The sequence below is a fragment of the Cydia pomonella genome, chromosome 2 (assembly GCF_033807575.1).
Source record: "Cydia pomonella isolate Wapato2018A chromosome 2, ilCydPomo1, whole genome shotgun sequence".
Classification (NCBI taxonomy): domain Eukaryota; kingdom Metazoa; phylum Arthropoda; class Insecta; order Lepidoptera; family Tortricidae; genus Cydia; species Cydia pomonella.
In genome coordinates, this window is record NC_084704.1 from 6,407,367 (window position 1) to 6,423,036 (window position 15,670).

The 15,670-nt window shown below is 36.9% G+C and overlaps 1 protein-coding gene across 1 annotated transcript in view; it reads left to right on the plus strand.

The window, feature by feature from the left end:
- Positions 1 to 15,670, plus strand: part of LOC133532494 (F-box/LRR-repeat protein 7) — a 93,242-nt gene that overhangs the window by 69,209 nt on the left and 8,363 nt on the right. The window contains exons 2-6 of the mRNA XM_061871205.1: positions 4,896 to 5,114; positions 5,839 to 6,030; positions 6,984 to 7,128; positions 11,113 to 11,298; positions 15,126 to 15,271. Coding sequence (XP_061727189.1) covers positions 4,905 to 5,114; positions 5,839 to 6,030; positions 6,984 to 7,128; positions 11,113 to 11,298; positions 15,126 to 15,271 — 879 coding nt within the window. The 5' untranslated portion in view covers positions 4,896 to 4,904. The remainder of the gene's footprint in view (positions 1 to 4,895; positions 5,115 to 5,838; positions 6,031 to 6,983; positions 7,129 to 11,112; positions 11,299 to 15,125; positions 15,272 to 15,670) is intronic.

A 15,670-nucleotide genomic window follows, 5' to 3' on the forward strand; every position in this document is an offset into this window, starting at 1 on the left:
AATCATCTGAGTTTATTTGCAATGTATTTACTCGTATTTAAAAACCCGTATACGCGTTAAATATTAACTTTGTATGCATATTACATACGTTACACCTACATAAGTATTTACCACATTAATTACAACCCTGGGTCTCGATAGAACCGTGTCGAATAAGCAAATAATAGATACTCCTTACAACCTCGCTATAAATCATATAAAATGAAATAAAATACATTTATTTTCAGGCATCGAATGCCATAAACCTTACAGACTAACATACATACCTGCAATGCTATACTAATACTATAGTTCCATTTGGTGTGTCGTACTAACACTGAAAGTTCTTAGAAAAAGTCACGTAGAGATTAATATAACAAAAAGAATTGAAATGAAATTTTTTATACATTTTTGAAGTATATTTGGTTTGAGTGGTTATTTGTATTCCGGGATTGCTGGCAGTTTTGAAATTGTACAAGTGTGATAAGAAATGTTTCGTGTCATAATTGTATACAATGGTTGTCTTGTAATACTGTGGGCTCAGCCAACAACAGAGTTACAAAAAGCTTCCGTTATATTCCTATAATGGAGCCTAGTTGTCGTAGGACTGTTTAAACTTAGAATTTAAAATTTAATTGCCTTTATAATTCTTTTACGAATGATCATAGAGAGGCATGTCATTTAATAACGAGGTCAAAAGATTACATCGCAGTTATGTGATTAGTAAAAAAACTGCCAAAAATGTAGTATATCAGCAGATTCTGATATCTCTAAGTATTTATATGACACTAGTAAACAAATCTTGTATGAATGAATATTTACGCGTAAAATAAATTCATGTTTTTGGGTACCTGACGGATTTCATACAAAAGCTCTGATTACCCAAAATCACCACACAGAAAGGGTTTTGAGAGAATGAGCTGTATGCGTTTCAGGATGATTCTAATGTAAATTTGTACGCGTAATCAGAAATAGTTATATACACGAATTAAAATAATGAAATAATGAGAAACCGTCTACTCTTATTACTACAGTATTCTCTATTCTAAAAACTTTCAGTTCTATATTCACTAGTGTATATTGGAAAACGGTTTTTATCAACTTTATGAGGCTTAAATACCACAAACAACTCTTTAAACAACTAAACCTACGCTTTTAGTTAAAATACTGTATATTGTATGCACTGCGACAGACGCGACATGTCGAATGACAAACTAGTTTGATTTATACGTCCATTGTGAAGTTTAATGGTAGAATAAGGTCAGCGATGCCATGGGACCCGCAATTATACTCCTCTATAAACATGAGGCTGTTGAAAAACTTGCGCAATTTATATATCGTGTTTATTCCCTTAAGGAAATTCATTCGACACTTTTGATTAATAAATTAATAATTATGGGACCTATTATAGTTAATATGTTAATTTATTTTCTTTGTTTATAAGTTTTATTAAACAGTTACTTAAAATGACAGTCTTTACTTTCATAATATCTTCAAGAATATAGCTATTAAATAAGATTTAAAAAAATGGATTAGTAGTCATGGTTGCAATTCTGATAAGGCCTGGTCTCCCCTCTGGGTTGGGAAGTCTGATATGAGTCGCTTTATTTAGAACTAGTGCCCACGATTAGTTGCCAAGCGTACCCCAGGCTCTCGTGAGCCGTGGCAAAAATGTGCGATGAAGTTGAAGACGAGTCATGATTGCAGTCAGTAGGAGAACAGCTTGATGTGCCCTCTAAAACAACATTAGCGTTCAAAAAAGCCAGAGTGCACCTAAAAATATCGTACAATTTGATTGGAACTTCGCAGTTCCCAGTACGCCCGTCAGAAAAATAGTTAATCGGTGACTGCGTGCATCAAACTGCAAACTACGATGGAGCACTATCAACTAGTAAAAAAACCGGTCAAGTGCGAGTTTGTTTACCTCGCGCATCGAGGGTTCCGTACAAACTTTAAATTTTCTTATGTAACTATAATCACGAAAGACTTTTGACCAGAAGTATACTATTAGCATAATTGTGGACAGCGCCATCTATGGGCGACGTAGCCAACAAATTTTTGCGATCTGTTGGTTTTTCAGGGATAATTCTTTATCATGTGAACCGATATATATATATATATATATATATATATATTTATTATACCACGACGGTGGCAAACAAGCATACGGCCCGCCTGATGGTAAGCAGTCACCACAGCCTATGGATGCCTGCAACTCTAGAGGTGTTACATGCGCGTTGCCGACCTTATTTGAAAGATGGTGCCCTTAGTGTAATCACATAGGAATTTCAACTATAACAAACACCCGCAAACGGGATTAAATTGCAAATTAAATAACACAATATTTTTGGCAATTAAAAAAAAAATGTTATCAATATAGAGGTCTGATTTTATTTTTCCTGTAATCTTTATGATAATGTTATTATAATGTAAAAAATTCATAATTTTTCATTCGTAAACTTCGGAGATAAGGGGTATAAGGATGGATATAATATAAGGTATTTTTTCACATTTTCCTTCATAACTCAATTTTTCTTCACTGTAAAAACCAACAGTTCGATTTCAGCTCTTTCCAATGATACCACATTTGAACTAGTAACTAGACTTTGCAATTTTGCCCCCTATTTATATTGGGAATGTTCCATAATTTATATAAATAAAATAAAAAATTACACTTCCTTCCAATATGTCTGGGTTAGCGTTGTTAAATACTATTCCAAATTTCAAATCGATAGCTTAAGTACCTACTTCTCGAGATATTTAGCAATGTGACAGACGGATGGACGGACGGACAGAGTCGCACCATAAGGGTTCCTATTGTACCTTTCTGGTACGGAACCCTTAAAACAGCCAAAAGCCTTCCTGCCGAAAATAGTCGGTATCTTCAAAAAACGAACACGTATGAATATATGAGATTGGATACGTATTTTCTATGCGCTGGTTTTAGCTTTTGCGTTGTTAACACTTTAGAAAACTCCATTAGGTAGTACATAGGTATTTACTGTACCTATTAAACCCAAGAGGTCATTTCAATACTGCTAATACCTTGCTAAGTTAGTTAAAGTTAATTATTCACGCATTTCAATCTAATCTTAGGATTGTCCGTAACTAAAGTATACTGTTAATTAAGCTATGGCATGAATGTTGATAGACACGGCCGTAGGTACTTTCTAGAACTGCGCCTAAGCCAGTTTTTCACCGCTTTCCTTTGGCGCTAAAGGTCCGGATGTACATGAGCTGCCACAGCAGTTGCATCACCTCTAATGAACCAAGATATCTGTGACCTGTGATTACGAACAGATTTTACTGAAATAGGGGTATTTTTATACTGGTTTATTTCAGGTGAAGCGCTCAGTCAGTAATCGGATTAGTGACTCGTCGGTCGTTAAAAGAAGCTCTAACATAGTCCATACTAATAGTCCAATAAAATTAACGAAGGAAACTGGGGAATAGTAATTGAAAATGTTAATGGGTAAAATAACGACGTTAACTTGGACTAGCTTTAAGTAACATTAAATGGTTTAGTGGCATACCTGAAAGAATTTACGGAGGGAATTTTATTTCGTACTTTTAATAAAAACACAGACCTAAGTACTTTATCAGCGCTTACCCATGAAATTCAAATCGAAACTGTTTTTTCATCATATTTATTCAAGAAAGAGTGGAAGTGAAAGAGTTTGGGAACCTTGTTCACTAGGGACGGCAAACATGATGAAGACATTGCAAGGAAAGTGAATGCTGGAAATCGTGTGAATGAGGAACTCAACGCTTTTATGAGCAGCCAGAAGGTGGCGCAAAAAGCACGGTCCTTTTACAAAACTATCGTAAGTTTTTAGGATCAGAACAATTAATTAGCTATCTTAATAGTTTGCCGTTTCTATTGTTTCTATTTATTTCGACCGTGAAACTAGTGTTCACGGTGTTGTCAAAATAAAATAACCAACTGGATGTAATTTAATCCCGCTACAAAGAGAGAAACTTCACCAACGGAAAGAAGCTTATTTTGTTTCCTTATCTCGTCTTTCTATTAAAACAAACACGGTTATATTTTATTATCTAGAGTAAAACAACTAGTTGAACAATATCAATATCATATACTTGACGAAATGCACAAATATGTAAAAAAGTAGGTAAGCAGCAAAATAATGATAAGTAAAGTACGTACCTATTAACAAACATAAAAAGAACGTATTTTAACTTTAAAATAAATAAACCGGCCAAGAGCATGTCGGGCCATGCTCAGAGTAAGGTTCCGTAGTTACTCTTCCGTCAAACTAAGCTAATCTGGAGCTTAAAGTATAGTAGATTGTTAATCAAGGGATGAACTGTGGATGTACGTCTTTTTACTATGAGGGGGAAACTTTTTGCGATAACTCACTGATCATGTCCGCTATAGTTTTCATTTAATGTCTTTCTTAAGCTCTACTTCCTCGATTTTATTCATATTTTTTGGACCTATGGTTCAAAAGTTAGAGGGGGAAGACACATTTTTTTTCCTTCGGAGCGATTATCTTATCTCCAAATATATTCACTTTATCAAAAAATGTTTGTGGAAGACCCCTAGTTTTGAAAGACCTTTCCAACAATATCCCACACTGTAGGGTTGAAGAAAAAAATTTTTTTATTGTGCGACTTTGTCGGCTTTATTGATTTATATATCCATGCCAAATTTCAGCTTTCTAGCACTAACGACCACTTAGCAAAGCCTCGGACAGACAGACAGACAGACGGACATGGCGAAACTATAAGGGTTCCTAGTTGACTACTGAACCCTAAAAACAGGAAAGTGCCGTGAAATGGCCATATCATACCTCGCCTCGATCATTAGTTACTGAATTGCCAGTTATTGTTATTATGTTATCCGTATAGCTCCTGACATAAGGATCGTTAGACTAAATCTCCTCATTTGTTTCCAGGGTCTCACGATGTCCAGCTGTTCCGGGCCCGGCGTGTGCGGCGGCGCACGCCGGCGGCCCCCGCCGCCTCCCGAGCCAGCTCTGTCGCTCGCCGCCGATCTGAGTGAACTGAGCTTGGACCAGGGCTATCACACGTTAGCTGACTGTGGACCGCCAAGAAGAAGAAGGGATAACACCCTTAGTGATGCTATTTGGTTGAAGATACTGTCGCATTTAGAGGTAGGTTTTAAAATGGCTTTGTCTTTAGCTATCGGCCCTGAACGGACTTAGGTTAGACCAGGACTATCCTATCCTAGCAGACGGTATAGGTAGCTAATATAGTGTAGTGTGTAGGGTCTAATGTAGTCAACTTTAGACTTCCTAGGAGCAGAAGGTGTAACGGCGGAATACATAGTAGATTATTAGTTACCTGCCTATGTCGTAGTCTCTATTTTACTATTTTTATTTGTCTATTTAAAAATGTTTTGCAAAAAAAACCTAAACGTACAAAAGGCGGATTTAATGCCAAAAGTTATTGTCTCCCAGTAAACCTACTAAAATACAACTGTGTGACCTGGGTCAGCAAATGGAAAAATAAAATTGTAAAATCCTGCGTATTTCGATACGCTTTTATGCTGAGCTTCAAAGTTAAATAGAACCGGAATCAATATTTGTATCCTTTTGTTTACTACGTGATATTGCAGTTGATATAGTATAAATATAAGTCTATTGCAAACGCAGTTATTACTTTAGAAACATATAATATAAGGTAATTGGAAAACTGCCAAGATTTACTTTTCATTCTCTTTTTAAATTAAGATAGTGTGTTATTTATGTAGATTTCAACTCCTTAAATATTGTTCCGTTCTTCGTACCGATGCCCGATACCAGTCAACTATAGTTTATAACTTTTATAATTTTACTTATGAATATGTAATTATAACCAACATGAATGACATTTCAGGTTTCAGACCTCTGCCGCATGTCACGCGTGTGTCGACGCTGGGCGCGACTGATCTCGCGTCTCACCGCCAGGCCCGAGGTTTGGAAGAAGATCAGAGCGGCCGGTCCATTGGAGGTGGCGGCTCGCTGTGCCGGGGCGAGGGCGGGGCCTTGCGTCAATGGAGTCAGGGAGTGGCGGGCGAAGAATTCTGTGGTTAGTATGCGTTGGTGATTGGTGGAGAATCTCGCGCCTGATTATCAAGCCAGAGGATTAGAAGATCAGAGAGCCGTTGGAGATGGCTGCTTGCTGTGAGGGGCTGGAACTTACGTCAATGAAGTGACGGATAAAGAATTTTTCGGAAAGTATGCGTTGGTGATTGCTCTTGTTGCTATCAGGCCTCAGATCTGGAAGATTAGAACCGCTGGATAGTTGAAGGTAGCCGCTTCCTGTGCGGATGCAAGAGCTGGACTTTGAGTCAGTGGAGTCAAGGAATGGCGGGCGATGTGGTTAGTATACGTTTGATAGCTGGAGACAGTGGAGATTGATTAGGCTTGAGGTGTGGAACAAGATAAGTAGGAGCAGCTGGGATGTAGCGGATCGCTGTGCGGGCGTGAGGGTTGGAACTTGCGTCAATCGAGTCAGGGAGTGGTGGGCGAAGAATTGGACGTTGGTAGCTGAGACGGATCTCACGCTAACTGTCAAGCCAGAGGATTGGAAGATCAGAGCCACTGGGCCGGCCGTTGGAGAACCGCTCACTGTGGAGGAGAGAAGAGGAGAGCAGAAGAACAAACGGATAGTCAATTGATTCAAAAGACAGTGCATCTAATCGTAAGTCAATGAAGCATTAATCCCGCCACTTGTAACTTTTTTGATGTGCAATAAAGTTTAAAATAAATTAATGAAGTTACAGTAAAAAAGACACAGTTAATCCCGGCTCGGGAGAATTTACCTTATAATACATTCAATTTTAGTAAAGCACCAACATATAACCCACTGAGGTTCATTGTGTAAGTTATGAAAATTCTTGCTTTTGAAATTTGCAAATAATTTATGCCATCGCCACTACACATGTGATACTGTCATTCTGCGGCTTAACAATTCTTCTAGCTGTTTTTGTTTGCTTGGTTATTTATCTTGTATCAGCAATCCATTATTTTCTTCTGCAGGTGACAGCAGCAGGCGCACAGATCCTGGCCGCTACATTCAGAAATCTAACGCACTTAGCGGTCACAGGCTCAAGTAGTATGGATGCGCGCGCACTGGCGCCGCTCATCACCGACCTGGTGGACTTGAGGCATATCGACCTTACCGGTAAATCTTTCTTTACTCTCTGTTGCTTTAACAAGTACTGGAAGGCTTTTTTGAAAAGATATGGAAATGATGGGATATTGTGACAGTAGTTAATTCTGCGACGTGAACCTCTTGTTCGTGTCGATCATTGGGAGAGGTGTGTGCTGCAGTAAATATTTCCTGTATGATATGATATCAACCGATAGCGGTAATTCTTTGACGTATCGATGTTTATCTTTCTAAACGTTTTTTTGGCGTTGAAATGTCGCTTGTTCTCGTAACAAAAAAAAATAGACAATAAATGTAGCGTAAAAGGGCAATAGTCTATATACTTGAGAAATATTAGTGGTGCGTGCAAGTGGCAGTGCGTTGGCAAGGTAATTGCCCACACACTAATCGTGTACTTAAGTAAAGTACTCAGTCATTACATAGGACACTCGGGAGCATCCCTTTATATTTATTTTGCTGACCATAATTGCTGTATAGATGGTGATCTTAGTATGAACCTTGGTTACCACTTGGAGGGACGTGACAGGCATATTAGCGTATAATAGGTATGTAATAGCATCCGTCTAATTTGTCACAGTACAAATATTAGTGCCAGTATGCTGAGTCGATAACGGAGAACGCAATCAAAATAGGAAAACATAGAATAACCAAAATATTGTTCATTTATTTTCTAAACGAAATAAGCTTTTAACACCTTGGTGGACACTAGACGCCTATAGACGTAATCCCATTGTTCTTTCTATGGTGTTTGTCCTCTGGAGTAGTGTCCATCAATCTTTTGTTTGAAATGTCGTAGGAGTCAAATTCGGACATTACATAATGACAGGTAAATAAGGCGGAGGAGACGTCACTTCTGAAATGTCAAATTTTGGTAGTAGAATGCGTCGATATAATGAATTATATAATATTATCGGTGCTATTGGTTACGTATCTTTAGGAATTTTTTGAAATATCTTAAAGTTCGAATCGGGCCGTATGACAAAAAAAGTTAAAATTGTGGGTCGTGATTACTCCGCAGAACATAACAAACTTTTCTATTCAAACTAGCGTTATGAAAATGAATACCACTTCTTTGCGACTTGAAATTACCTACTTAAGAATTTGTTCTAAGTGGTAGATAATGTCCCCGTTTCTGGCGAAAATTGGTTAATGAAAATATATTTTCACATTTTGCGCTCCGAGCTTTAGCCATTATTTAAATTGCACAGCACTTAATTTTACATTATGAAAATATCACGAATAGCCAAAAAGTAAAAATTTTAAAAGTAGACATTTGATGTTGATACTTTTAATTTAATTGTTACATGACAGGTCTGAATAACTTGTATATAAAAATATAAATCCAAATGTTATATAATTTGTAAGATAATCTGAGATATATTCTATAATACAGTTATGTATGTCTATATAGGAATTTATATGCTTCTCTTAAAACTGTACTAGTATAATATCTATACATATACTTAGTTCAGATTAGTATGCAAATATAAAATAAAATCTGTGCAGTTATCCCTTATAACGACGGCACATAATTTTCTTCTTGATATAGTTCCTTACGGAAATCTAGACGTGCAAATGGGTCGTTATCCGGGGAATTATCGTTTAAATTTAGCGAGTTTTTAAGTTTATTTATTCAGCGAGAACGGCTTCAAGTCTAGAATCTTTTAGAGAATAATAAATGGAGGAATACTTTCAAACATTCGTTGTTAAATATTAATGCTGATGCGATTCTTTGCTCAATCTACCTTTCTGGCCAGGGGGGCGATTTTTGAATTTCGAGCGCTCGATTTCGTCATTCGAAAATCTGTGAAAAACGGCGGAATGCTATTTTTGAAATACGAGTGATAGAAATTAGGAATCTAGTGGTATTGACCACTCGTTTTCAATTCTATTAGCAGAATTTAAATGCCTAGTAGTGGAGTTATTATTAAACAATATAGCTCGCTATGGGCAGTGACAATATAGCTCGCAATCATATACAGGGTGAAATTGTTGTGTTTGACTATTCGCTATGTGCACGACTTTCACGCAACCTAGCGTCCGTAAGTCTAGGGGGAAAACGTCAATTCACTACATCTTATAGAATTTCTCCAAAAATAAAAACTACTGAACGGATTTTCATATGACTTTCATCTATCAATAGAGTGATCTATCTTGAGGAAGATTTAGGTATATAACTTGTTAAGGTTTTGTGAAAATTGTTTGAAATATAACGATGTTGTCGGAAAAAATCACGCTGGCTAGGAGCTTTAATCGAAAACGCTGCCTAATCCGTTTGAGTTACAACAACACAATGTATGGTGGGGTTGTCTCTCTTTCATGTGTCTACAAAAAAGTCCGCTATGTTGAATGTCCATCTTTTAAGGATAACTGACTATACCCATTCTTAACTTCTACAAAAAGATCACATAATATGTGGCATTTGCAAAGCTATTTACACGGATACAGTATTAATAATTATCAAATCAAATACGTTAGTTATATTAAGCATTTCATACAGATTACAATGGTCAGTGGTACACCATACAATTTCAATGAATGTTTCAGAAGTAATCGTAAATGAAAGTTTCATTTCGAGCCATATAACATGTACGAAATGTTAAAGACGCTATTTATCCGCAGTTAGTTCTAATTTTTACCACCTTATGCGCAGGGATTGCTTTACTTGTCCCACCATGCACTTCGCACGTAGCCAATACGCTGAGGGATGAATTTGTGGGACATACTGAACAACTTTTACTATGGGTTTCTTCAGTATGACCATATCCACCCCTCAGTGTTTAGCCCCAGATAACAATTTCACCATGTACCATAAATGTATAAAGGTTAAATATGGGAAAGTATGTAGCTAGAAAACGAGCCAAAATGTGTACACAAAAGTTACATGTATTTTTTATAATTGCTATAATATTGCAGAGCACTTGAGCATACATAGTAAACACCTTATATTTAACCGCGTAGTCTGATTGCCATCACGTCACCAATGTTTTGCAAAATGCGACGTATGGAAAAAGCATTTTAACAGCGCTCCAGATTACGATAATGTCTCCTTTGTTATTGCATACGTTTATGGCACCATTAATCGTTTTTATGACTTCTGTTTCTTTACAGCTTTATTATAAGCGCTAAGTGCCAACGCTAAGTACTTCCCTCGTAAATAACTTACGTTTTCCGTGGTGTTTTATTTCGTGGTCAGTCATAAATACCAAATGTTTGAATCTGTCGAATTTTCACAAACACCTATCTTATAGTCTTGAGCACTGAGAAATTGGAAGAATCTACGCTGTGTAGGTTGAGTTCACAAACATCTTTACAAGCCAACATTTTCAATTCTACCAGTAAAATTAAAAATAAATTCTATAAGTAGAATTTAAATGCTTAGTAGTGGAGTTATTATTAAAGTAAGAACACGAAATCGAGCGATCGAAATTAAAAAATCGGCCCCCAGGCCAGCAAAAATATCAACGTTGCTATAGGGCAGTGACGCCAGTGACAATATAGCTCGCAATCACATTTCTTTCTTGCGTCAAATACAGGATAAAATTATGATTACTACTACTACTTAATGGCGCAGCGACCCAAAATGAGTCTTGGCCTCCGACACGAGTACACGCCAGTTGTCTCGATCCTGTGCCATCTCCCGCCAGTTATCGGCCTGGATGAAATTATGATTGCTTTTCTATAATATCAAATTAAAGATTTGGAATGGTATTGTAAAGTATTATGTTCGGCAGGTAGATACTTAGATGATTATATAGTATTTAGTTAGTTATTTTTTAAATATTCATTACTAAGTCTTGTACTTAATAACGTTATTGCTAAACAAGCTGTTTAAACTCTTGCTAAGGGCCTGTTTGGTAACAATTCTGTGAATGTTCCCGCTTCTTTGAATCCATCATATATTTTCTATTTGACTTGTGAAAGATAGGTATTTCCCCTTCATTTGGCGTGAAAAGAGGTGTAACCTTATTTTAACAATTCTTGATTTTTTTACAGGTTGCCCATCCGTGGACTGGCCGGAGTGGGCATGGCTGGAGGGCCGGCTAGCGACCCGTCGGCCACCGGTGGAATACATAGACCTCACGGACTGTGGAGCTGTCACCGATGCTGGCCTGTGTGCGTTATTGCACACGTGTCCTTCCCTGCAATACCTCTATCTTCGAAGATGCACTCTAGTTACAGGTAATTAGTCGACAGGCTGGGGTGGGCGCAGCTGAAAGGCTAGTTAGTGACCGATGGCCGACCGAATTATAAGGAATATTTTTTATGTATAATTTTTTGATAAAATGAGTTCTGCCGAGTTTCTTGCGCCAGTATCTTCTCGGTGCGGTGGTGTAGGGTTAGAACTGGTGGTGGTACTTTCTACCATTCATAAGTGCATTGTAATACGCTTTAATTGAAGAATAAAGACTTTCACTTTCACTAGGTACCAAGAAGAAATACGTTGATTTTTGTTTCGTGTTTTATCTAATTTCTTAACATCAAAGTCTAGTTTTTTTTTCGCCTTTTCCTAAATACATTGCTACTCCACAAGTCCAATGTATACAATATTTTGCACTACTTGTATATTTATATATGTATATTAATAACATTTTTGTCCATACGAGCCGGTAACCTTTGTATTTGATCTTAACCACATCAAAGAAATGCATGAAATTCTTCGTACTCGGCGGTTGCATTTTATTGCATTTGCATGTCATAGTCTGTTGTAGAAAACAAATAAAATTGAACTTTAGTGACACGAGCAGTCAAGGTTACTGGGGGTCTAGTCAAGATGACAATCGTTGATTCAATCTGAACTTAAATAATGTATGCAATAAAGCCGGCCAAGTACATGTCGGGCCATGCTCGGTGTAGGGTTCCGTAGTTGCTCGTCCGTCATAATAGACTGCCAAAAAGAGGTGATATTTGTAGGTATCCTGTATACAACAAGCAAAATGAAGTAACGGTATTTTTAAGGTAATACTTTTGCACAAACTCAAAAATGGCTTAACCGATCATATTCGCTATAGTTTTCGTTGAAAGTACTCTGCTTTACTTGCACGATTTTTTAGACCTGGTTCAAAAGTTAGAGGGTGGGGGACACTTTTTTTCGGTGAAAAAATGGTTTTTGAACTGTTGCAAATCGCGTTATGCGACGAATGTGAGCCAATCGTGCACTGCACAACTAATCAATCAAACGCGTCGCGGCATTCGTGCGCCCAACGCGATTTGAGACTAAACGAAAACGTTTGGTTGGAAATATGTGAACGGGCCTATCTTTACTTTTGAAATCCTTGCCATGATTTGTATCAGTAGTATATTCCACTCCCTATTTCCTGAAATGTCATTATAGTAATTGATGTCGTGTGGACTTAATTAGTTGAAATGTTACCATAACAATACATTTCCATGATGTTTTGTTAAAGAAGGTTGTATGTGAGAATTTATAAGTTGAGGTGTTTGTATTCATGGGTTTGGCCATAAAATGTAATTGCGAGATATTTGGGGGAGAAGTGGCATGAAGGAGCCAGGTTTAGACAGCCAGCAAGTTGCTAAATCTATGCATCGTACGAATTTCATTACATTGCGGTGTTTGATCGGTCGGCTGCATCCAATTCAGCCTCAATAGTTTCCAATGTAATTAAACTATCATAAAAATTCGCACGTCGTAACCGTCCGTTACGGTTTACGGTTTGATTTGTAATGGTTATTGGTCAATTCTAATTAACGTTCGGCCAACACTGCTATTATGAGCCCTAAATTTTGGTACTTTCGGAACGAGTTTTGCGCCAGTTTTTTTTAGGTGACAACACTGATTTTCCGTCACTTACATTTGACTCATACGGAATTAGCTCTGAAACTTCCACAACTAATGCAAATGGCTCTTTGAATACTTGGCTCCTTCATGCCACTTCTCCCTTACGTGTATTGTCTGATCGCAAAACATAAATCACTGCGATAAAAATCAGGTAAGTATTTATCACGTGAGGGTTTTCGTGTTGTTTCGCAGTTTCGACGATATTTACGCACATAATAGATAGTACTTCGTTCTTTCTTTGTAAACAAAACCGGTGTTTGACAGCGAATCAAGTTGTGCCTGAGGCACAACTCATTAGGGCGCTCTGCCGCATGAGTGGTCTACGTTTATTGAATTATCGAGAAGCTTTAGATTTCGTCATTCATGCGTCTATGATTGTTTTAATGACGTTCCAGTCCAACAAAATAACACCTAGGTGTGAAAATACGTTTTAAAGGGTCTCTATTAAAGCGGGCGTACGAAAAAAATGAAATAAATATAAAAGAAAAGAAAAGTTTTATAAATAATTTCATAAAAAAGTTTTGTATATTAGGTATGTCAGATTTTTACATGTCAAATTGAAATTGATAATTGAAATTGAACTAGTTATTTCAGGTGTTATACCCATATATGTAAGATTAGTTACAAATTTTCTTAAAGACTATGTTAGTAACTTAGTATCCACAGTATAATTATTACATTAATTTTAAATAAATAATCACAGTCACAAATAAATAAATTACTTAATTAAAATTGTTATTAAATAATGCACTAGTATAATAAATCAATTAAATGAATATCACAATTAAAATCTAGTTAAAATTAAAATTAGTTTAAATACAGTATAAAAATAAAATGTCAACAGCAACATAAAAAAAATCATTCACAGAATATTAAGCACGTAAGTTAAATCGGCGTTTAAAGGAGGTAAGTGTTTAATAGGATATTAAAAGAATGCAAGTGTCGCGAAGCCACCTTTTTGCTTAGGTATATTTTTGAAGTCGACACGAACTTGCCCAGTTTCAGACGAATAACTCTTTGATCTGTCTACAGTAGGTAGCCTGTTAATATTTCACTGTATAACGAAACAATAATGAATTTCAGTCTCCGAACTCTCTCGTCCGAGGAAACCATAGACAACATCCACTAGTATTCACATTATATACTTACAATATTTTCACATAATATTTTACTCAACTCTCGGTTATTCTGTATAGTATGCTCGTGCCTATTAAGTACCGTATCGCGAGCTTTGATTGTTCTCAGTTGCGTCGCATAGAGTTGTCTGGTTCAAACATCGGAGCGACGTGCGAATCCGATCTAGTGTGATTAAACGCCTTAGTTCAAGTTCTGATCGACTGACGGTACTTGGGAAATATTACGCAATAAGTAGATAAGCAAGTTGAGTGTCCAAATGCATGTGATGCGAGGAATCGTAAAAGTGCTCAGCGGGGCTCTTTCTCAGATAGAAATTCCTCATATTTTAAAATAAAAGGAAAACTGAAAAATTGGCATTAAGATAAAACATTCTTATGATAAATGTCACTATGCGCCTCCCTAAAGCCGTATTCACATTTGTCTAACGCAGCGTGCATCACAAAAAAGTGAATCCAACAATAATTAATGTATGAATCCGATTAGCTTTCTGATGCGTCACGACACGACACGTCAGACAAATATGAATCCTGCTTAAGGCGTGTTTTCAAAAGGAAAGAATGGAAAAAATCGCAGGCTTTCTGGTAAAAGCTCAGTTGATTAAAAGCACTTGGACCGGTGTTCCAAATGATCCAAAGATTCCAAAGCGGGGATTTTTAAAAATTTTCCTTTAATCTTAAAAAAAAAGTATCGCTTGCAGACGTAAATACTATCTGATTAATAAAAAGAAACATTCCTCTAAACTCCTGCGCTAACTGGATGTAGTGATCTGTAGAGGAAATGTTCTACATTATTTGAGTTGAAACTTTTGTCGGAGCCCAAACGAATTTTAAACTAGATGCATATTATGCAGAATTTCTATGTAATCGATTTGAAACTTTGTTACGGGTTTATAAGGAACATTACGGTAAATTGCTTTAGAACTGCTCATATTTGAATTTATTTATTGAAATTTATTATAAAAAATCTGGTGTCAAGGTTCTAAAATTAAAATGTTGTTATTGGATTTCATTAACACATTTTCAATTAACATTTCGATTGCCCTTACACCCAACTAAAATTATGATTATTTCAGATGGAGGTGTCCGGTGGATCCCTTCGTACTGTGCGCTCAAAGAGCTCAGCGTGTCCGACTGTACGGGCGTCACGGACTTCGGTCTCTACGAGCTGGCGAAACTCGGCCCGGCACTGCGCTACCTTTCCGTGGCTAAGTGTACTCAGGTATGCTACCTCGGTACAGTTCACGTCGTTTTACAGCTAAGACCGTTATCTTCAATTTTTTTACGTGGAATGCCAACATAACATCTTTCTAGCAAGTACCTGCCAACGCTAAGGGTCAATAGTTTCGATACGGCTCAGGGTAGGTATTTTTCATAAAAAGTGTTTTAATGAAACATTTAAACACAATTTAAAAAGATTCTGGATTTCATATTATTTTCACGACTGAAATGCCCTACAACACAGTGTAATATTCCATATGCCTGAGGGGCAATCAATGTAAAGATATTAATATTATTCTGCGTAACGTATTAATGTGTCCCATCATCCTACGAGTATCAATTGTTTCTGCCACACCGAGAACTCATCGGTAACGTCAGGTAAATGGTATGCGAGGTAATA